This window comes from Caretta caretta, chromosome 7, assembly GCF_965140235.1.
Source record: "Caretta caretta isolate rCarCar2 chromosome 7, rCarCar1.hap1, whole genome shotgun sequence".
In the NCBI taxonomy this organism is placed as follows: Eukaryota; Metazoa; Chordata; order Testudines; family Cheloniidae; genus Caretta; species Caretta caretta.
Window position 1 is genome coordinate 114,185,968 of NC_134212.1, and position 22,363 is coordinate 114,208,330.

Consider the following 22,363-nt stretch of genomic DNA (forward strand, 5'->3'; position numbering starts at 1 on the left):
GGTACTTTGCAGGTGGTTATGCACAGACACCTTTGCAGGGGGGTATATGGAAAGGAAAAAGCTTAAGAAGTGTCCAAGAATCTCCATGGTCCTAGCGAAAGTAACTCTCTGACCAGTTCACAGTTGAGGCAGCTACTTTAGGTGAATGAAAATCTGGATGGGAGATCTGTAATGAGATTATGACGTTAAGAAGAAGTTTAATTAAATGGCTGAAGAGGAGCTATAGTAGAAGGGGAAAGGGAAGGTGTGTTGTCTACTGGCTACAGCACAAGTCTTGAGTAAAGAGACCTGAGTTCAAATCCTGGCTCTGTCTTTAAATCTCCCTAGGCTTGATCCTGCATTCTCTAGGTTCGGAGTTTTGCTGTTGACTTCAATGGGTACAAGACTGGACCCTCAGTCCCTCAATTTCCCCATCTGTAAAGTGGGGATAATGTTACTTATCTCCCTCATACGGGGTGATGGAAAGTGCTTTGAGATCCTGGGGCAAGGATGCTACATAGGGGCATGATTCCTAACCGAGTGGTGAAGATGCAGGTAGCTGGGGAGCTGCTGTTCGTCTCTGTTACTGAGTTTTCGAATTTAAGTCTTGTATCTCCAAGCAAATGGATGTAGTAAAATAAAACAAGAATAGTAGCACTAATAAAATTAGCAAATATGTTGCCAAGAAGAGACATCAAAGCAAATCCTCCAGATGGGCTGAGGAGATAAGCAAGTCATGTGGCATCAGAGGTGGGACTGAAAGACACTGTAACAAATTGTGGATGAATAAATTAGAATGAACCCAATAACGACAGGCTTGTTAGGTCTTGTGGCCTTTCCTTCATCCGCAGTATTTTTGCACATAGTCTAAGAAGGCCATTGCCCTTTGTTATATTTGCATTAGTTACTAGGATCCCCTTTTGCTTTGAGTCCATGCTGATATGGATTCCATCCTTATCACTCTAGCCGGATGCTGCATTTGCATAATTGAGTGGCACGATACGAAACAGAATGGGAATGTGAGTGACAATGTGGCTGCCTAATTAATAATAATTCAGACTGAAATATTTCATCTACACCAGTTGATTTTAATTTTGATGGTTATTTTAAAAAGAATTGCCTAGTTCAAGGGGAACCAATATAAAATGCGGGGGCTTTCTCTCTCTCTCTCTCTTTTTGCTTGTGACTATGCAGGTATTCTTGGTAGGCTTGCTGTCACTGGAGCCAGGACAGGGTTGCAGGTTACCGAGGGAGTAATTTATGCCACAATAACTATGGGTACAGCATGTTTTCAAAGCCTGAACTTCTGGCATTGTCTTTGTATTTACTGTCATCGTAGCTGAGAGGAGCACCTGCCCAAACTATTCATTTCGTTACCACCGGCATTCCTCCCTTACGAGCATGGATGGATCACCACCACCATTTGGCACATTGTCAGGAGGGCGGGGGTATGGTGGGGGAGGTATTGAGAAGGTTGCAGTCACTTTTTGCCAATCAGTGTTTCATCCCATATAGAAAGAGTTTTTATCAGAGTACATCTGAATGGCGCTGCTTTTTATTGATGAAGATGTTGCAACCAGTGAAGGGGCTGATCATTAGCTGGTGTAAATAGGCATAGTTCTCTGGAAGTGGAGCCATGCCGATTTACACTAGCTGAGGATTTGTTCCAAAGTCTTCTAGGAGGTAAGCTGTAGAGTGGGAAATAATATAGTCGTCGTCTTTTGAAAGCTGAACTACCTGATTGGTTGATGGTGGGCCATTAACACGATACCCATGGGCATTCAGTGAATTTTGCAGTAGATAGTCTCCTTTCGAGAAATTGGCTTAATTAGTGTTGCTTTGCACTAATCACCTATTGGAGCTATCGTATAACACTTAATTGGGAGAGATTTGGGGAGCAATATTGTAACATTGCTGTGGCTTCTGAAAGTTAATTTTCTTTAAAAATGAATACACCTACCTTACAGAATAATGCTTCAAAGAATCACAGTGAAGTCTTTTAAGTCTATTTTCTCTGTTTTCTTCTCAAAAATGTCTACAATGTTAAGGTAACACTGCACTTGAGTGGACATTTAACTAAGTCCTGATGAGAGTAGCATAATGAGATCAGTATCTTAATTCTGTTCAGTAGGGATGAACATGCATGAATTAAATACGTGGTGGACAAATCTTGGGGTATGCCTCTGATGGATCTGTGTGAACCACACTAATAATAATGGGTGGCTGGCAGATTACATCTGTATCATGAACACCTCAGTCTTGTTGCAAATCTCATGGAAGTTGCTGGGGAGTCTCTCTATTGACTTCAATGGACTTTGCACCAATGACCAGCCATCTTCACCTTCTGCAAACCTTCATGACGTACATACATCAGAGCTGGGTAGCACTATACATAGTGGGTGTAATTTTCAAGCATGGTCAGCATTGACCTCTGCTCTCATTTGAATGGTAAAACTCCCCTTTACCGCAATAGGAACGGAGTTAAGCCAATGCTGAGCACTCTTGAAATCCCACTCCTTATTAAGAACGTAATGGACAGTTACATACTGTTCTTGACTGAACATAAAAACAATCACTATTATTTAAGGCTATAATTTATTACTAATTCTTATTGCCACCACTCAACATCGCTTCACTGGTGCCAATGCTCAGATGTATGTCTTGCCATAGGTTCCATGTTGAGTCGATATAGCCGTGGCTCAGAAAGAGAACTATAAAATAACATACTATGAATCATTGCTTGTTGCATGGCCTTGCAGAGTTTGTTTTTATATACAGGAGGCAGGGGCTGACTCGGCAGGGACTGGACATAGCTTGCAATCGTGCTGCAGGTTTGGAAATTTTGGCTTCCAGTTGGGTGTATAAAATATATCATTGGAAAAATACAACCAAAATCTGATAGCGCATCTGAGGAAAGCTTTTAAATTGGAGCCTCCTTTGAGTATTTGCAAAGAGAGAATCTCAGGTGCAAAACATCAAAGCAACAGTTTGGGCTAGAAGGAAAAACCGGATGCTGGGAGATCAAATTCACTAAGAAAATGGCCTTAGGAAATCTTCAGCAGAGGAAAGTCCTGGGGCAGAGCCTGTGAGCTGCTGGTGACTCTGGCATGGTGCGAGGATACTCTCACTTGCCTGATGTGAGCATGTGTGAAACAAACAGAAATTGCCACCCAGAAATACACTTGGTGACCAGCTTTGCCTTTGTTACAGAAGACGGAGAAGCAGTCAGCAGCTCTTACGAATCCTATGATGAAGAAGAGAGCAGCAAAGGGAAGTCAGCAACCCACCAATGGCCATCCACTGAAGCCACCATTGAGCTAATGAAAGATGCCCGCATCTGTGCTTTCCTCTGGAGGAAGAAGTGGCTGGGACAATGGGCCAAACAGCTGTGTGTCATTAAGGACACTAGGTTGCTGGTATGCAAACATTTGCATTTTCTTCCCCCCCTACCCCCAAATAACCTATTTTCTCAGACTGGCTTCTCAATACCCATATGGCAGAGAGTCTTATCTTAATTCAGATGCTTTAAGAAATATCCACTTCGCCTCCATGTGGATTTCTCCAAAGATTTCCACTCAGTAACAGAATCAATAGAATACAGACAGCTGATACCACAAGCCGAAGAACAGGTAAAGCAGTATTGTTGCTAATTGTTCTAGAAAACAATGTGAGGTAAAATGTTCATCGATGCCAAAGCCAGAAGGGACCACTGACCATCTAGTCTGACCTGCTAAGTAACACAGGCCAGAGAACTTCCCCAAAATAATTCCCAGAGCAGAGCTTTTAGAAAAACACCCCATTTTGTTCTAAAAATGGCCAGTGATAGAGAATCCACCATGACCCATGGTAAATTGTTCCTATGGTTAATTACCATCCCTGTTAAAAATTTACACCTTATTTCCAGTCTGAATTTGCCTAGCTTCAACTTCCAGCCCATGGCTCATGTTATACCTCCGGAGGCTAGATGGAAGAGCCTGTTATCAAATATTTGTTCCCCATTTTTCAAAAGTGCTTAAATCCCATTTTCAAAAGCGAATTAGGCACTTAGAAGCTGACATCACATGGAAAACCAATGGCATTTAGGGACAAATTTACAAAGGCATTTAAGTGTCTAAAGAAGCAGATAGTCACCTGACCTGTTTATGCACTTCTGAAAATCCCACTAGGCACCTAACTCCCATGTAAACTCAACCTAACTCACTGAAGAATTTTAAAAAATCCCACTAGGTGCATCTGTAGGCCCCTAAACACTTTTAAAAATCTGGCCCCCCTAGGTGCCTAAGTATCTTTTGAAAATGGGACTTAGGTGCCAAAGGCATGTCAGCACTTTAGAAAATTTTACACATGGCCTAGTGGTATGTAAGTAAATCAGGAACTCCTTTGTTCTAATCCTGACTCCTCTGACAGCAACCTCCCATGGCTGTTATTTTACTCAGAACGTTATTTAGACCCTGTAAAATCTTTTGAGATATAGTTTGTGTGAAAGATGCTGATGTATGAATCTGTGTGTGTGTGTGTGTTTAGGTGGGTATATATCTGTGCTACATATTTTTGTGTCGTGTGTGTGTGTAAAACATCTGGACGCTGCAGCTGTAACTGAGTTGGGCCTTCTTTGTGTTATATGCAGCCATTACAGATGTGCATGGTGCTCCATTTGTGCTGAGGTTAGGAAGTGGGTTATGTTGAGTTTACATGCTTTTAATCTCTAACTTTACTTCTCTCCTTCTGCTCTCAGTGCTACAAGAGCTCCAAGGACCACACCCCTCAGCTTGATGTGAACTTGCTTGGCTGCAGTGTCATACACAAGGAAAAGCAAGTGAGGAAGAAAGAACACAAGCTGAAGATCATTCCGATGACCGCAGATGTGATTGTGCTGGGCTTGCAGAGCAAGGACCAGGCAGAGCAGTGGTTCAGAGTGAGTGGAGCTGTGTCACTTGGCAGATTAGCTGGAAGATAATCCACTCTCCCAGTGGAAAAGGGAGCTGTTCATTCCACTCTGCCCCTGTGGTAACTCCCTCTGCTGTACCCAGGGCTGGATTAACTCGGAGGCAAATAAGGCACATGGCTATGGCCTAAATTGGTAGGTGGGGCCCAAAATCATAGGCCGGGGTCCTTCACCACCTCCCCTTTGCCCTGCTGAGGGGGCACAGGCCACCCGCAGCAGTGCCCTCCTCCCTGGCACTGCAACCCTAATCTTGACCCCCCATGGTGGTGTTTGGAGAACACGTCCACCCTGCAAGAGCAGCTCCTCTACCGGGGAGCTGGGCCCAGTTTCCCCACTCTGGGCATTGCCACCTGGCACAGCCCCATTCAAGTTTGGTCCAGCCAGCCTTCCATCATGATGGGAGAAGGTGGCTGACCTAATCTGAGTGGGTGGCATTGCAATACTCCCTCCCCGCTTTCCCCTGGGACCCCCTCTCGCACCAGGCTGAGAGAAGCGTATGTTTGCCCCATTGATGGGTTAATCTGGCCCTGCTTGTACCTCACACCTGCCTTCTCGGCGCTCCCTCGCACTCTGCCCTGACTGAGAAATGTGGTGAATAAGTTATTCCTTGCAGTTTTCTCACAGTGAAGAAGATAAAAGAATGTAGAAGGTCCTCTGATTCATTGAGGTGAAATGGCAGTCTCTCTCATTCACTCTTCTGGAATCATTTTTGCTGGCAGGGAACCTCTCCATCTCCTGCCCTGGATTCTCCATGCTGGGCTCTTCACACGTCTTCACAGGCTCAGCACTTCTGCCAGAAGAGTGTGCATGCTGGGATGTCAATCATGTGGGGCCAGCAGAGTCAGATCAGCCGCGAAAGCTCTGGCTCCCTGCACCATGGTCTGAATTTAAGGGAAGGGAGGGGAGGATATGTTGCCAGGGAAAGAAGCAGCTAAAATGATCCTTTAGGATTGTTTAAGTTGTTGAGAGGCGGGGGGGGGGGGGGGGGGAGAGAGGAAGAGGGGGTTAGAAAGAGGAGAGGGACAGAGAGTGAGTGACATGGGACAAGAGCAAAGAGTGTGGATATGAGGCTACATACCTTTACTATATTCATAGGGATTCAATGCACTGCACTGGAACTTAGCTGTACAACTCCCATCGACATTACTGTGGCTCCGCTTGGAGACTGTGCTCCATTCCACTGTTCTTCTGACATACACTGGCCTCATTCACAGCTGCAAGCACATAGACACATGCTCTGCTTCGTTTTCATGTCCAGGGCAAGCGTGTTCCCAGCAAACCCCTGCCACCTTCTCTATGTCGGAGAATGGAGAGGACCTCCCCAGCCCAACCTTTCCAGCCAGAATAAAGAAGGTCTTTCAGCAAGAGAGCACTGAACTCCCAGCTTCAGTCTAATTGATGTTTAATGGAAAATGCTGCAGAGACAGAAGAACGCTTAATGCCTCTCTCTGTGACAATGTGTGGGAACGCTTTTTGGAGAAAGTCCCAAACACAGAATAGCCAAGGACTGTACAGGAAACATGGTTGTTTCATGGAAACTGCAGCAGAACAATGAACCTTTACAAAGATCAGTGATTAACTCAAAGCAAGCAGAAGAGCTCTGTTCACTTGCAGCCTTCAACACGCTCACTGGACTGATACAGCGGGCCAAGTTTTGCCCTGACTTAAACCCACTGCAGCCCCTTTGAAGTCACTCAGGTCGCAACATGTCAAGTCAAGGCCGGATTTGGCCCTTAGAATTTCTGTTCATTTGAACTTTATGGGCCAGGCGTCACCCCGTTGAAATAAATTATGAAGAGTTACATGATTTACACTAACTGAGGACCTGGCTTTAGTGATTTCAGTTCCCAGGCCAGTGATGCAAATTGTGTCATCTTACTTTGCTCCTAGTGCCTAGCATCCTCTGAATTTTGTTTTCTGTTTACAGTCCACATGAACCCAAAACCTCAAAGAGAAATTCTGTCAGAATGGCTTGCTCCACCTACATTCATGTCTGCACCCTAGGAAACTGAGCTGGGCAAGGGGTTTGACATCAATCCCTAATTCTGGTTTTGCTTGCAATGGGTCCCAGGTTTTGGTCACTGTGCTCTGGTTTCTCTGAGCCTGCATTCATGATGAGCCTGCATTCATGATGCTTTTGACAAAGCCGGTCTGAGGTCCAAGTTTTTAACATTAGGTGAATTCTGGCATGATGTTGAGTTTTGCTGCCTATGTTCTGCATATCTCTGAAGATTATGAGTATTGGTAATTTTAACAACTCTTTTAGCTTGCTGCTTTGTTCTCTGTGCAGGTAATCCAAGAGACCAGTGGCCTTCAGTCTGAAGTAGTGGGTGAAGGCAATCAATACATTCCAGACTCCCACCGTCTTAGTTACCTCAAGGTACAGCTTGTATCTTTAGCCAGGTGATATTCAATGTGTAAAATGCTTTAAATCCCTTTTTTTAGAGCCTACTCCTTTAACAAAACACATGGAGAGTTTACACCAGTGCAGTAACTTTATCTGGGCAAGAAGGAGGCTGAGACTGATATGAATGCAACCACGCTTTACTGCTGAAAGACGCATAATTGGAACAATATTAATTTTCCTTTATATACATAGAGGGCATAAGCTAACCTCTATTATTCCTGAACGGCCATCTGCAGAGTTTCTTGCTCCTTCCACTGAAGTGTCTGGTGGAGACATGTTACTGGACGGAATGGACCACTGGTCTGACCTAGTGTGCCAGGAGCTATGTTCCTACCCTGACCCTAGTATAATGATTTGCCTGCATCCAAACTCTCCAAAAGTTTGGATAATTTCAGATCCAGATTCAAACGTTGAAGGCTGGGACCATCTCCAATACAAATAAATGTTGGGAGTCTTAAGAAACAGCCTATGGAGCAGCACAGAGGTGACTATCTGAGAGAGGGGGAACTGGAGATTCTCCAGTATTAGGCCATCACAGTAGCACAATAAACCCAAGTAGGTGCCCAGATACCATGGTGAGGGACACAGCATGGATGGATAGATGGACAAAAAGAGGCGGCAATGGATCCCATCCTACTTTTAGGAAAATATTTATTAAAAAAAATAAAAATTTAAGAAGCTTGGCCTGCAATTTAAAGGGGAAAGGGCTCTAACTAAATGCCTGCCAGGAGTGGATGGGTCTCCGAAAAGCACACAATATAGGCTAGCTCCAGTGATTTTAACAGAGCTACACTGCTCCAAACCAGCCGAGGGAGGGGGCCCACACGTTTAGAGACCTGGGTTTGCAAATGTGCCGGGGTTGCTACATAGGACATATGTGACTTTTCATGCTTCCTTCTGTGATGTCCACACCTGGTTCCCATAACGATCTCAATACTTTCCCAAAATTTCCCTTGACCAGCCTAGAGACCCAGTCCATGGATTTTTTTTTTTTTTGCCAGCAAAGACATTCTTGGCTGATGCTTGGTGTTAATAATGTATTGCCTTGGCCCCGTGGTGCTCACGTTTGGTCCTCGTTGACAGGCGGAGTTGTCTGAGAGGCATTCTGTGGCATCAGAGAGCGGGAGCAGCACGGACGGCCACCCGGAATCCATCGAAACAAAAGATGGTAAAAGAAACCAATGTCTGGTGTAACAGGACACCCCTTTGCTTGGTCTTCTTACCCCACAGAAACCACAGACTCTACTGGGTGTGCGTTCACAGGACCATGTGTTTGAGTTCCCACTACTCCGGTCCCAGTGCAACAGTCTATTTACAATACCCTCTGTGCTTTCAGACCGCTCCTCAGGACCTGAGGCCTCTGTGAGCCTGAGCTCCCCCCCACCCCACTGAGCACTTCCTTCCTGTGTCTCTTTATCCTGATGGACTAATTGGCTCTTTAGCCCACCAGCCTGATTATCTAATGCCCTCAATCTGCTTTCTGGGTGGGGCAGGGGGAACTAATTGGCCTCCAACTGATCGGAGAGCAGGTTCACCTGTTCACCCTCTGCACTGGGGAGAAGCTTGCCTGGATGGGTTTCTGCTTATTACAGATCACCAGCCCCACCCATTGCACTCACAGTGGACCCCAAACTGATCTGACAGCTGGTGAAAGCTGTAGACACATTAACTTCCATTTTTTTCAGGGACAGATGGAAAGGAAGGATGATCAAGTGGTTAGGGCTAGCAGTGTCCAGCCCCTAGCACAAGGGGGTGGGAGACGATTCTGTTGTGGTGGTCACCACTGCTGCATCCTGTCTTGACCACTCCTCCAGTGACGGGCTGGGGAGAGAGATGGGAGAGAAGGGGGTTGGAGATTGGGTGAGCTGTAGGTGGGGGGTGGTCAGAGATTGGGTGAGCCAGGGTCAGAGGGGAGCAGGAGGGAGAGGGGAAAGGGGGAAAGAAGGCAGAGAACAGGACCTATAACCACAAAAAGACCTGGGGGGCTGAGGGGAACATAGACCAACTGTGCCCTTCTAGGAGCTCTGCACTGGGGAGAGGGGTCTGCAGGATAGGGGGGGCTGGAGTCAGGGGCAGCTGCCCCCATAATTCAAGCACTGATTAAATGTTCATTCACTTTGGTCTACTCCCATTTCAGAGAGGACTAGACCAAAGCGAGCAAACTAACTAGTAATGCATGGCAGCTGGCTCCACAAGGTTGCCATGGCCCTAGGGTGAAATTGACTCTTTTTTACCATGATGCTGTGTGGCTTATGCAAACTTTGACTGGGACAAAATCGTATCCCTAACAGCGGGGTCCTGGCCTGTGACTGGAGCTCCTAGCACTGCAGTTATACCAATAATAAGGATGTTAGACTGGTACTTTGAGACCTGGGTCCACCTCTGCCAGACTTCCTGTGCTGTGTAAGTGGCTAAAGAGGCACTTAGGTACCTAGGCGTTTTTGAAAATCCCCTAACTCCTGTTGCAGTTAATGGGATTCAGACACCTAGGTGCTTTTGAAAACCTCGCTTGGTGCCTATTGGCATCTTTAGGCATTTAAATACTTTGAAAAATCTGACCCTTAGTCTGCCTGGAGTTTTATAGCTGAACCCTGCCTCACAGGGGTATTGTGAGGATAAATACATTAAAAAAGAAAGATTGTGAGGAGCTCAAATGCTATGCGGGGAGGGAGAGCACAGAAATACCAGATGTGGCCCTTAGAGCACATCCTGCATGTTGTGTACAAATCAGAGTACCCGTTGGTATGCACAGACTGTGTTGTTTATGAGGAGGACCTCGAATAAGTGATGCGTCTGTTTACTATTGACTCATTTTTGGCATTCACTGCTAGGCATTCTATATTTTAAAAAATATGCCCGCCAGCTAGTTTGGAATGAGAATCTTACGTATCGCTTTAACAGCAGGTAACATAGTTTGTCTGTAGCTCCAACAGCATGATTTACATACTGTCCATTTCTCTCTGGTTTTGCTAGTCAAGAAGAAGGGTACAACTGGCCTTAAACTGAGCAACCTGATGAACCTCGGGAGAAAAAAATCCAGCTCATTGGAGAGTCCAGAGAGGGCACTAGAAACTTCCAGTAAGCGACCAGAAGGATGTTACCATGAAAGAGAACCCACAATTTTGTATTTTCAGCCTAGCACCCTTAAGATAATTGTGCTCACAAGAGCAGGTAGCAGCATGAAGGATGAGTTGCCAATCAGCCATCAGCCCCTGAAAACATCAGAGATAGACGTAGAAGGCCTCTGTGCTTCCCTCCCCAGAAAGCAACATAAGACATGGGGTTCCTGAGCGCCCAACAGGGAGAGGTTTGTGTGGGATTTAAAGCTTTGGGTGAACAGGGTTCCATAGTTTTGCATAAGCTTTGACTAAAGGCAGGTCTACACAGAAAGCTTCCATTGGCATAGCTATGTCTCTTGGGTGTGAAAAATCTACAATCCCTGAGTAACGTAGTTAGCTGACTTACTCTGGTGTAGGCAATGCCAGGTTGATGGAATAATTCTTCTGTTGACCTAGCTACCACCTCTCAGGGAGGTATATTAACTACAGCAACGGGAGAACCCCTCCTGTCGCTGTAGGGAATGTCTATGCTGAAGCGCTGCAGTGGTCCAGCAGTTTAAGTGTAGACATAGCCTAAGCATCCACAGTTGTTTGCTGCTCTGAACCTAACCTGAATTCTGAAGGTAAAAGTGTGACCAGTTTTCCACCCAGGATGCATGTCACAGCAAAATTTGGCTCCAAACCTTTACAGTTAACCTATGTGTAGTAAGCCCTCTGCCTTTTAAACCAGCAACCTGAGAACCAGACACGTCTCTGTTGACATACTGGCCCAATGGAGGCTTCAAATGTGCATGTGATTCCCAAGCCTACGTCCCAATGTGGTGGAAGATGTTACTAAGCCAGCATGTGCTTGCTTGCAGGTTACCTGAACATACTAGTGAACAGCCAGTGGAGATCCCGTTGGTGTCACATAAAAAATGGTCACCTCCATTTCTACCAGGACAAGAATAGAAGTAAATCTGCACAGCAACCTCTGAGTCTGGTGGGCTGTGAAATTATTCCAGACCCCACCCCTGACCATCTCTATTCTTTCCGTATTCTGCACAGTGGGGAAGAACTAGCCAAATTAGAGGTATGGTGGCCTATGTTTCTCCTAGGGAATTGTCGGGAAGGTAGCCATAAAAATTCCTACCGCCCTGCAGGGTAAACTCAGCTGAGTAACATTCTCAGAAGTAACTCTCTTTAGCCGCAGATAAAATGTTAAGTCTCCAGGACTGCTGGTAACTGGAAACAGACCTTCTTCATATTATGAAGAACACTAATCTTAAAAGGCCAGGATCTCAGCTGGCATAAATTGGTGTAACTCCATTGACTTGCCATTCACTTACACCAGTTAGGTTCTGGCCCAGAAAGCACAAGTAAATCTATTCATATCTGCTACTTTCACTTGCCTGTATCCTGGACTGTTTATCTCTAATCTTCGTTTCCTCTGACATCAGCATGACTGGAGTAGGAGGAGGACAATGTGAGCAATTTCCTGTGTTTTCCAGTGGGTGGAATATTTATAGCTAAACAACAGGCTTGAAATGACTGCTACAAGGTCTGAAGGTGTTTAGTTTAGCCGACCGATCGCTGTATGTCTGAGGTGCCCAGTAAATCACAGACCATATGTCTGCTGGCAGATTTAAAAGCTAAAGAGGTGCTTGAAAAAATAACAGCAGTTTGTAAATGGGAGAAACTAAACTTCATCAGAGTGTCACAGTCAAGGTCCAAGCTGACTGGTTGGTTTCCAGGCAGTACTAGAACATTGCACTAATTTTACTGGACTGGAAGGGGGAGGAAGAATTGATTCCAAAATATCGATTCCACATTTTGCCTGATTTAACAAAAATCTGCTTAATTTTAGGGTTACACAAGACCCGGTGACTTTTAACAACAGCGGTCTGTGCAAACTTTATCCAGTTTTGATTCACATGAGTCGTCCCCTCCCCCCGCCAGTTTTGCTTTGTTTCTTTGAAACATTGGGGTTCAAGCCTAGTTTTGCAGTGTTTCAGATGGAAGCTATCTGAAGCCATCAGGCGTTCCACAGGGTTCTCCATTAGAGATGGTCTCAAGTCGCAAAATTCCTATCTGGACTGAGAACACTCCAAACAATGAACTGTGGCTCGTTCAAGCTGCTGGTGAACATTGAGGGTTTCAGTGTGTCTCATTACAAAGACATGGGCCTTATTCCAAAGTCTGATCTGGATTGGGGTATAGATTTCAAACCTCCCACGCACTCGGAAAATGGTCAGTGGATGTTTGGACACAGGGTTTTGATTCAGACCCATAAATCAGCCTCAGTTCTCTTGAAACTTGTCATGTTCAGAGACCCTGCAGATTTCATTATTGAAGTTTGTGCAGGTCTCCTAATACTAGCAATCTTGAAAGTCCTGTCCTCTACTGGTCAAAGATTGAAAATTCAGTCTTTCCTTGGCAAAATTGGATTGCTTGAAAGACTCCAGCCAGGGTAGGGCTATAGGCAGCTGAGATCTCCTCCACTGTAAGAGGGAAAACTCAGAGCCCTGGTCTTGGCAGGGAGGTAAAAGAGGAATTACTTTTAGAAATACTCTAGTTTAAAATATAAATTTAACTATAAAGTCTACGTGTGGGACCTTAATCCTTGTCAATTTGATTAATGTCAAAGCATTGCAGTTTATTTATCCTAACAGACCCAAGTAAATCTGCAATTTACCTTCCCATCTAAACCATATTAAGCATCTTGGAAACTGCTCTCTTTACAGCCATAAAAATCTGTTTCTTTGGCTATGTTGTAGGCCAAGTCTTCTGAGGAAATGGGCCATTGGCTGGGCCTCCTCTTATCAGAGTCAGGCTCCAAAAAGGACCCAGAAGAATTCACCTATGATTATGTCGATGCTGACAGGATTTCCTGCATCGTGAGTGCTGCAAAGAATTCCTTCTTGTAAGTCACAGTGGCAGCATTTTTGGCTTTGAAAAATTCCTTGATCTTCTAGGCAGATCCTGAGTGCACTTGATCTCAAAAGAAGAGCAGCAGATCACATTCTCCTGATGCTCAGCTTCAGACACTTAGCTGGGCAATCAGGAAGGCAGTGTGGTGCTCATTCTCCTCCATTGTCACTCACAAGCGGGACTGAGGCAAGGAGACTGTGGATTGCACAAAGGAGCAAACCCTACCTCTGCCACAGAGGATACCCTGGCTGTGGAGTCAGTGTGGAGGGCAGACTGGAAGACCCGGTGTGTAGGGGTGGGGCTGAAGGCTACATTGCAAATGTCGTTTCCCAGCCATGGGTGGGAACACGGGGGGCACCTGCAGCTTTTGAAAGCATGTTGCTTTGGGTATTTACAGCTTAATGCAAAGGAAGTGCTGTGAGCCCAACACCTATATCGATAACCTGCCCAAGATAAGGACCCAGGAGGAGGAACTCTACGATGACGTGGACCCGCCGGAGGAGACCATGGTACGGCTTTACAATGGCAGCAGTCTTCTGCTACTTGGGCCATTTGCTTATCCCTTTTCTCAGAGCAGCTGAAAGAATGAGAGTTGCTTTAAAGCTGTTGTGATTCGGGGTGATGCCGATCTGCCCACTGAATACCCCAGGGGGTGGGGTGGGGGAATCCTTAGAGAGCACTCAGACTCTTAGACAAGTAATTGCATTGAACCCTGTGGCCTCTTGATGGCAGCTTTGTAGCTATGATCTGCTGAAGACAGTCTCACGCATGGATATTTGGCTAGCAGGGCAGCAAAATACTTCAGGGCTAAAGATAAAGGCTGCTTGAATTGCAGATACCTCTCATTATAAAGGTAGACATTTCTCCCTGAACAGCCAAGGCTTTCTTCAGCAATACAAGGGGAGATCTTTTCAAGCATCCACTAAAAGTCAAACTCCCTTTGCTCCCTGGGAAAACCACCCAGAAATTTGCTAAATCTTTCAGGAAAATTCCCCTTTCTTCCCTGCGGAGTGTGCCTATCTGCTTACCTACCTCGTTTATTCAAAAGCAATAACTTGGACTCGCATGGCTTAGGGGATTGTTAGTGGAATACAGAGTCTTTCCTGTCTGGCTTGCTTCTTTGAATTCAGCCCAGAAGGGTCGTGGTTGAACGTTGCCAGTTAACAGCTGTTCACTGGTATGAATGAAATAGGCTGGTGGTCTCAGTCCGGAACCTTGACCAACACATCATTGCAACTGTTGGAATGGCCATGGACAATGAAAACTGACTCTTACAAGGACAGTGGCCCTTTACTTAGGATGGGCAGCGTGAAGCAGTTTGTCTTGCTCCTTCCCATAATAGACCTGGCCTGAGGATGATAACAAATTGGTTTTCGTTCACTGCGGGTCTCAGCAAAAAAAGTGTTGGCCTTTTTTTTCAAATCATTCAATTCATTTGAAAAATACAGAGAGAGAGGGCAACATTTTCAAAGGCACCTAAATCCTATGAGGAGTCCTAAATCCACTGGCTTTCAATGCGACTTTGGGCCTTAGACTTCTCAATCACATAGGTGCTTATGTAAATGTTACCCCCCAAATCATCCAAGTCAACCTTGTTGTTTCCTAGCATGAGACTGAGATTGTGCCTGCCAGCAGGGATTAGTCAGGATTCTTTTCAGATTATACTTTCTCTTTTGCAGGAAGAAACACCTCAAAGTGAAAGCAAAGACGAACTGGACCAAGACAAAGTGTACCTAGACCTCACACCGGTTAAATCCTTCCTGCACTCCACTGGCAGGAAACCGACACAGCCGTCACCTCCACTATCCCCATCTGTGGACAGTGCCAGCAGTCAGGCCACAGTGGACAATGTATCAGAAACAACTCTATTGGCTAAGGAAGCAGAGACCTGTAGAAAGTTAATGGAAATCCCAGACCAGGTGCTGTAACGACTCCAGTGACAGAGGTCATCAGTTGATTAGTCCCTACTGCCAATTCATTCCTAACATTTTTCTCTCAACAGACACTTCAGGAGAAGATGGAGCTGGAAGAGTCACCATCACAGACAACCACCGTCAAAATCCAGATGCAGCAGCAGAAAATCACCTTCCCGCAGAGCAGTCCTGAGATCAAAGCCACCCCAACAGTCACAGCCAGCGTGCAGTTAGCGTCGGCACCCAGAGAGAAAGTGGAATGGCCCAAGGTGGCAAATACAGGTGGGTCCACTAGACGACATAACTATGCCGCCAAAGGGAATGGTGGATGGGTGCGCAAAGTCCACCACTTATCCAACTGCTAGAATTGAAAGTTTTCTGCACTTGGCTGATCTTATGGTGGTTTTTCATCTGCTAGTGGTGAGTAAGGGCTGCACCCTGCAGGGCACTGGGGAGTGCCCAAACTTTTGTGCAGCCATTTCAGCCAGGATCTCTGCTTTTCCTCCCTCCGTCTACGGCAAAATGGCTCATCTGCTTGGTGACCTCTGCTGTGGCTCCAAAGGTCCAAGCATGCCAGGGGGGCAAAAGAAGGAATGAAATGTGCTTGCTAATGAGTTTGGGACACACAATGCCAAGCTGGGCCAAATCCGTAAAGTGGGTCTGCAGTGGACGCTTGCAATGCTGGCTCTGGCTTGTGTCAATACTGTAAAGCAGAAGGCTTGGCAAGTGGCAGTGATAAGGGCAAAAATGCAGACTGACTTTGTGGGAGATGTCAGCTTGGTCTCAAAATTAACACCTCTGCTTAAAGCAGGGGAGAGGGAGGATACAAAGGTGAAATGAGTCTGCTTTCAAGTGGACACACAGCTTCCAACCAGCCTTCTGGAAAGGCAAAAGAGACCAGGAATCCCTCCCCCAGATTAGTTTCCCAGGGACAATGGGAATAAGAGAGAATAACTGTGAAGCATTCAATGGATATTGCCTTTGAGACAGGATGACGACTTCCTCAGAGGGGGCCGTGGGTGGGAGCTGTCTAGTATGATGATGATAAACCACAGCAACTGGCTAAAACCGTTTTGTAAGAGATGCTAAATGTTAAAAAGGATTGACATGGACCATGAAAAAGGGGCTTGCAAAGCAGATCCTGGGCACAGAAAGGAGATCCTTGAGACACAGAAAACAGAGGGAAGAGTCAGAGGGAAGAATGCTATGTAACATCTTTTCTTTTCACTGTAACCAAACTGGGGGGGCCATATCTAGATTCACTTTTGCGACGCTTGGATCTAGTGTTGTTCTGGAAACTGTTACTTTTGTTTTATAATGCATTTCTCTTTCTTTTTAATAAATCTTGCTTTCAAGAAAACCAAACAAGCATTACTGTTGCTTGGGTAAATGCCCCAAAGAGAACCACACCCCTCCAAGCAGAGGCAGTGAAGAGGAAAGGGGTCTGAAGCCTCTTCACTTGGTTTCTTGGTCAGACATGGGCTTAAAGGATCTTTGCTACAAGAAACTGTGCGGTGGACAGCCCCTTGAAAGGGATAAGGCTAAAGGCTTAGACACTTGTTTCATGTATTCATAGCACTTTCTGAGTGGCCTAAAATGGGGTTGGCCTCTCATGAAAGAAGCAAAGACACATTCCCTAGCAGGATACAACAAGTGCAAGCCCTAAACAGACAACAGAAGTGGGGAGGAGCAGAGGAAGGGGAACCATAATAAGCTCATATGGTTATTCAGTAAGACATGAGAGCTCTGTGGTGATCTAGCCTCCTCCCCACATCTCCCGGGGTGAGGGAAGAAGTGAGAAGAGAGATTGATTAGATGGAGGTGGTTTGGCAGATGGTTTGGGGAAGGGCTTCCATGCGTAAGGTGCCGCATGAAGTCAGATGTGAGAGAAGACAATGAAGGGGACCTGGTGGCATTGGTGGAGCGAGGAGAGGTAAAGGGAGAGCAGGAGGAGGCCAGGTCACAGATATAGGCAGAAGCTGCGTGTTGTAGGGCCTTGAAGGCAAGGAGAAGATGTTTGTGTTGGATGTGTAGCGCAATGGAAAGCCAGCAATTCAGAGATGGGACAGGGTGGTTGAAGTGGTGGGAAAGAGAGAGGATTTTGTCAGCAGTGTTTCAGATGGAGTGTGGAGGGACCTGAGGAGAAGGAGTTGAGATGTGGATGAATGCTTTGGCCACTGGGACAGGAAGGAAATGTGGGGGGAGGTGGGGAGGGAGAATGGTGGGTGACAGGATGTGGCCATGGTTCGGATGAGGAGGGAGACGGAAATAGAAGTTAAACACTGATGCTGTGTTCAAGATACAGATAGACACAGCCTATTCCTAACGGGGCCTAAAAGCTAAGGGATGTAGACCTGGAACAAAGCATGAACTGTGTCCAGAGGTGCTGGAATCTCCATCAGGAGGAGTAAGTACATTCTGGGACTCTCAGCAGACATATGGCGAGCCTTGCGGTGTCCCCCCCTAAACACATCTACTTTAGGTGTACGAATTAGGAAGCCACCTCCTTCCATGTTGTTGTAAACCTGGCTCCAGTCCTCCTCCTTGCCCTGACCGCCCCCAAATCACCAGGGTTAAGATTTCAAAACAAGGATTCTGGTTCTCCCCCCCTCTTCCCACCCCCCTCCAAATTTGCATACCCCGGATGACAGTGTGGTGCTGCACCTCAATTAAGATGAGCTGACTTTAGAAGCCGTGGAGTTGTGGGTCTACAAACTTTCGAGCCAAGACTTTCAGAAGTCACTCGAGATTTTGGGTGCTGCAGTTTGAGGGTGCCTGATGTGAGTCACCTCCAAGAAGCCTGATTTTCCAGAGGATGGGAACTCAGCGCTTTTTGAAAAAATCCATTCAGGTCATTCAGGCTGAGCATTCAGCAACTGCTGTTCCCAAAATCACCAGCGATACCTGAACAGCTGGGCCTTGACTTGTTTTCAGAGCAGTGTTGTTAAATTGGTGGTGTCCTTTAAAAGCTCACATACAACTGTGTCTTTAAACTACTTTTCTATCTAGAACCTGCTCTCCTGGGGTGACTGGAATATGTCACAGTGTGGATGGTGTTGCCTAGTGAGTTAAGCACAGGACAGGAAACCAGGGACTCCTGATTGCTAAGCCTGGCTCTGCCACTGTTGCCTTTTTTGTTTTAGAGCTGTGAAAATAAGGGATTTTTCAGTCTGCCAGCAAGCCAAACATTTAGAGGTGGGAGGATTACCATTTTGGGTCAAACTGAAAACAAAACTATTTGAAATTTTTGACAAATTGAAAAGTTGGGGGAAAATGTTGTGGGTCAAGTGAAATGTTTCAACAGACTTGAACCATTCCATTTCGAGTTCAACCATTTTTAAACATTTTGGGGTATTTTAAAAAGAAATGTAGAAACACTCATTTTCAACCGAAAAACTGACATGGTTCGTTTCCAAAACCTCAAACTAAATGTTTGGGGTTTTTTACTTTATTTTTTTTTAAACCAAAACAATTTGGCAAAACTGACATGAATTCATGGAATGTTTCTGAGTCACCAAAACTGTATTTTAACTGGAAAACATTTTTGGCTGAAAAATGTCCCCCAAGCTGGACTGTTTTTTCCATTATTAAAATGGAGACAATATCTCAGAAGGGTGTATGAGAATTTAATTCACGGAAGCTGCATAGTGGTATATCAGGCCTAAGTGATCGTATTACTTTCTGGAGCAGTTTGCTTTGCTTTGCTTTCATGGATACATGAAGACACTGAAAACTTTTTCCCTGTAGCCTTGTCCACTGCTAAGCCTGGCTTTGCTGATGTGTTTGCAGTGCCTGTAGAAACCAAACTGGGCAAGAACAGGATGGAGGCTGAGGTGAAGCGGTACACCGAGGAGAAGGAGCGGCTGGAGAAGGAAAAGGAGGAAATCCGGTCTCAGCTGACCCAGCTTCGGAAGGAGAGACGGGAGCTGAAAGAGACGTTAGCTAGCTGTCCAGGTAGGAGCCCAGGGAAATTTCAGCTCAAAGGAGCAGGTTCTGAAACAGACCTAGGCACTGGCAGAGAGACCATTAGGAGTGGCATATGATGCTTTTGCAGGAGAGGAAGGATGTACCCAATGGTTCAGGTGCTAGCCTGGGACTTGGGAGTCCCAGGTTCAATTCACTGCTCCAAAACTGACTTCCTGTCTGGCCTTGGGCAAGACACTTAACAAATACCTTTGAGGCTCTGAGCCTAATGTGCTATTTCAGTGGGAGTTAGCTGCCTCAATACCTTTGAAGATCTGGGTCTTGGTCTCTCTGTGCCTCAGGTCTCCATCAATAAAATGGGGATAGTAGCACTGCCCTACTTCACAGGGATGTTGTGAGGATAATTATATTAAAGAGTGTGAGACGCTCAGCTACTGCAGTGACGGAGGCCACCTAAGTACCATAGATATTGAAGATCCACGGAGCACTCTGCACTGATTCACATAATGGTGACTAGACTGGGGTGGGAACAGGCTCTGGGAATTAGTGATGTAGTGCCAACCATTTAGTGTTAAGTTTTGGTCCCTCATTACACATCTGAGCTAGGAGGAGACGGACCCCTAACTCGTTATCATGGGTCTATGCAGTTAGTCACGTACGATTCGGAATACTCCTTGTAGCATACACAGGCTGAGCATGTCTGACAATGCTAGTGGCTGATGTGTTTGCAGTGCCTGTAGAAACCAAACTGTTTCTAGTTTGACAACCCACTAGTGGCTGGGGCCAGGGCCCGAGGCTGCCGGCAGACACAACCATACTCAGTGTGTTACAAGGGACACCGGACTGCACAGTCATTAGTGTTCTTATTCCGATCACTAGTCCTCCCTCACCAAGTCATGCAAGTCTCCTGTCACACATACTAACCTGCCCAATCCCAGTTATGGAGGGACAATTGCCGAGATCCTCCTCTAACAATAGAGCCTTCAAGGGTTGGTACGCAGGTAATTGCTCTTTTACACTCGGTCTGCTGACAAATGCATGAAATCCACTGAGCGTCTGAGTCTTGCCTGAGAAAAGCAGCATATGCACGGGAGATCTGTGAGTGCAGTTATCCCCACGGTGCCCTGGCTCAGCTGGGTGCGTGTATTTATTTTGTCTTCCCTCTGCAGATAGCAGCCTGGTGGCTAATGTGGAGCAGAAGCTGAAGGAAATAGACGAGGAGTGCAAAATGAAAGAGAGCAGGAGGGTTGACCTGGAACTGAGCATTGTGGAAGTTAAAGAGAACCTGAAGAAAGCTGAGTCTGGCCCGGTGACACTTGGCACAGCTGTGGACACCACGCACCTGGAGAACGCAAGCCCCAAAGTATGTGCCGCGCTAAACAGCTGCTGTTTCCCAGCCAAGTGGCAGGGAGTTGCTAATCACGGCCTGGCTCTGGGGAATTGAAGTGCTTTACATCTCCCCTGTGGTAGCTACTACTAAATAATCTCAGGATTGCAGCCTCACAAATAGGGATGGGCCCAAACCTAAAGCCCAGATCCTGCCACTTCTGCACTGTGGAAAAGGAGAGATGAAAGGTGCTAGCTGGGCCCTGGGGAGACCTGAGTTTAATTCTCTGCTCTGCCATAGGCTTTGTGCATGGAGAGGTGACGTGTGTGTATATGGAGGTGAGGGGGAAACAGGGTCACCCTAGGGTCACCACAAGCCTATGGGGCCGGGCGCCTGCCCTGGTGTTTGTTCAGGTCTCGCACAGGGACCTGGGGGAATTTTACCAGGGCCAGGGGGTGGCTAATGTGTAGGAGCCCCCAGCCGGGGAGGCCTTGGAAGCCATGGCTGGAAACCACCTCGCCTCCAGGGGCTTGGGGCAGGACCACTCCTGCATGTGTTGACTCAGAGTCAGTCCTGCTTGGTCCCCCTTCCTGCATGGCAACTGGTGGAGTTGAGCCAATCATGTGACCTTGGGAGAGGCAGGTGCAACAGCTGGGTGCTGCAGGGAGGGAACATTGCTTTCTGGAAGGGAAGACTGGGGGTGAGGGAGGGAGTGTGACACAAGCTGTTCAGGGGATGGCCGAAACTTTAAATTGTGCCCCCCACACACTGTTGCGTTGCCTCTGTGTGCATGACTGTAGGCAACTCACTTAGACCCAGACCCACAAAGGTATTTAGGTACCCCTTGACTAACCCACTGATTTCAAAGGGGAGCTAGGTGCCTAAATACTTTTTGAGGCTCTGGGTCTGAGTGTGTCTGTGCCTCAGTTCCCCATCTGCAAATTGGTGATAATAGCACTGCCCTGCCTCGCAGTGGTATTGTGAGAAAAGATGCATTAAAGAGCCTGAGGCGTGCTGAGATACTACACTAATGATGGCCAGTAACTACCTAAGCGCATTAGATCCAAACTTTGAACCTTGTGTCCATCCCTTCTTGTAACCTTTGTCCGTATTGATGACTGAAGCCAAACAGCGTGGTGGCCTGCAGTGTACTTGGTTGATAAATATAGAAATTACAGACCAAAAAGACCTATTGGGGCTCACCCTTGAAGAACTGAGCCACAAAGAGCCACAGTGTAATCCCCAGTTTGCCCCTTGATGATGTGATACTCATGTTCGTGCTGTTGCAATTGCACCCCTACAATTCAGCCTCATTGCTAGGTTGATGCCTCAGCATGGATCAGCTCTTAGAGTTAAGCAGAGTGGTTAGCTATTTTCTGGCAGGTGACTAATGACAGGACAAGTTTAGTAACACAAAATCATCATGGTCACAACACTTACTTTTATTGTAAATACAGGTAAAAATGGCCAGTCCAGCAAGTGGCACAGAGAACTCCCCGGTCAACTCGGCAACAGCGTTAAAAAACAGGCCTTTATCCATCATGGTTACAGGAAAAGGGACGGTTCTACAGAAAGCAAAGGTAAGGCCCAGTTTAAGGTGGGGAGCAAAACGAATCCCCTTGGAACAGATGCGTATACTCAGCTGTCATTGAACTCTGTGTGCATCATTCAGTTCCATTCTCCTCTTTCAAAATCCTTTGCTTCCAGTCTTGCCTTCTCAGCACTGGAAAGTGGCTGCAGACTGCGATTGACCTGTGACGGGCAGGAATGAGAACCATTCTTCTGTGCCTTGGTCTGTTGCTCAGAGGTGATTAGCCTTGGTAATGGTTTTGCCTTGGCGGGGGTCTGCATCTGGACAGGCATCTTCATCTTCTAACTGCAATTTAACTTCCTGGCTAT

At 46.3% G+C, this 22,363-nt stretch overlaps 1 protein-coding gene across 4 annotated transcripts in view; it reads left to right on the forward strand.

Annotated features, from left to right (window-relative positions):
* Positions 1-22,363, forward strand: part of AFAP1L2 (actin filament associated protein 1 like 2) — a 122,629-nt gene that overhangs the window by 98,200 nt on the left and 2,066 nt on the right. For 2 of the 4 annotated variants that reach the window (XM_048856997.2, XM_075131065.1), the window contains exons 6-19: positions 1,174-1,257; positions 3,190-3,395; positions 4,715-4,894; positions 7,215-7,304; positions 8,415-8,499; positions 10,305-10,409; positions 11,251-11,462; positions 13,147-13,292; positions 13,698-13,809; positions 14,980-15,219; positions 15,303-15,495; positions 19,003-19,167; positions 20,307-20,500; positions 21,922-22,044. In XM_048856997.2, coding sequence (XP_048712954.2) covers positions 1,174-1,257; positions 3,190-3,395; positions 4,715-4,894; positions 7,215-7,304; positions 8,415-8,499; positions 10,305-10,409; positions 11,251-11,462; positions 13,147-13,292; positions 13,698-13,809; positions 14,980-15,219; positions 15,303-15,495; positions 19,003-19,167; positions 20,307-20,500; positions 21,922-22,044 — 2,135 coding nt within the window. The remainder of the gene's footprint in view (positions 1-1,173; positions 1,258-3,189; positions 3,396-4,714; positions 4,895-7,214; positions 7,305-8,414; positions 8,500-10,304; positions 10,410-11,250; positions 11,463-13,146; positions 13,293-13,697; positions 13,810-14,979; positions 15,220-15,302; positions 15,496-19,002; positions 19,168-20,306; positions 20,501-21,921; positions 22,045-22,363) is intronic. The other 2 variants (XM_048856998.2, XM_048856999.2) reach the window with 2 other exon arrangements.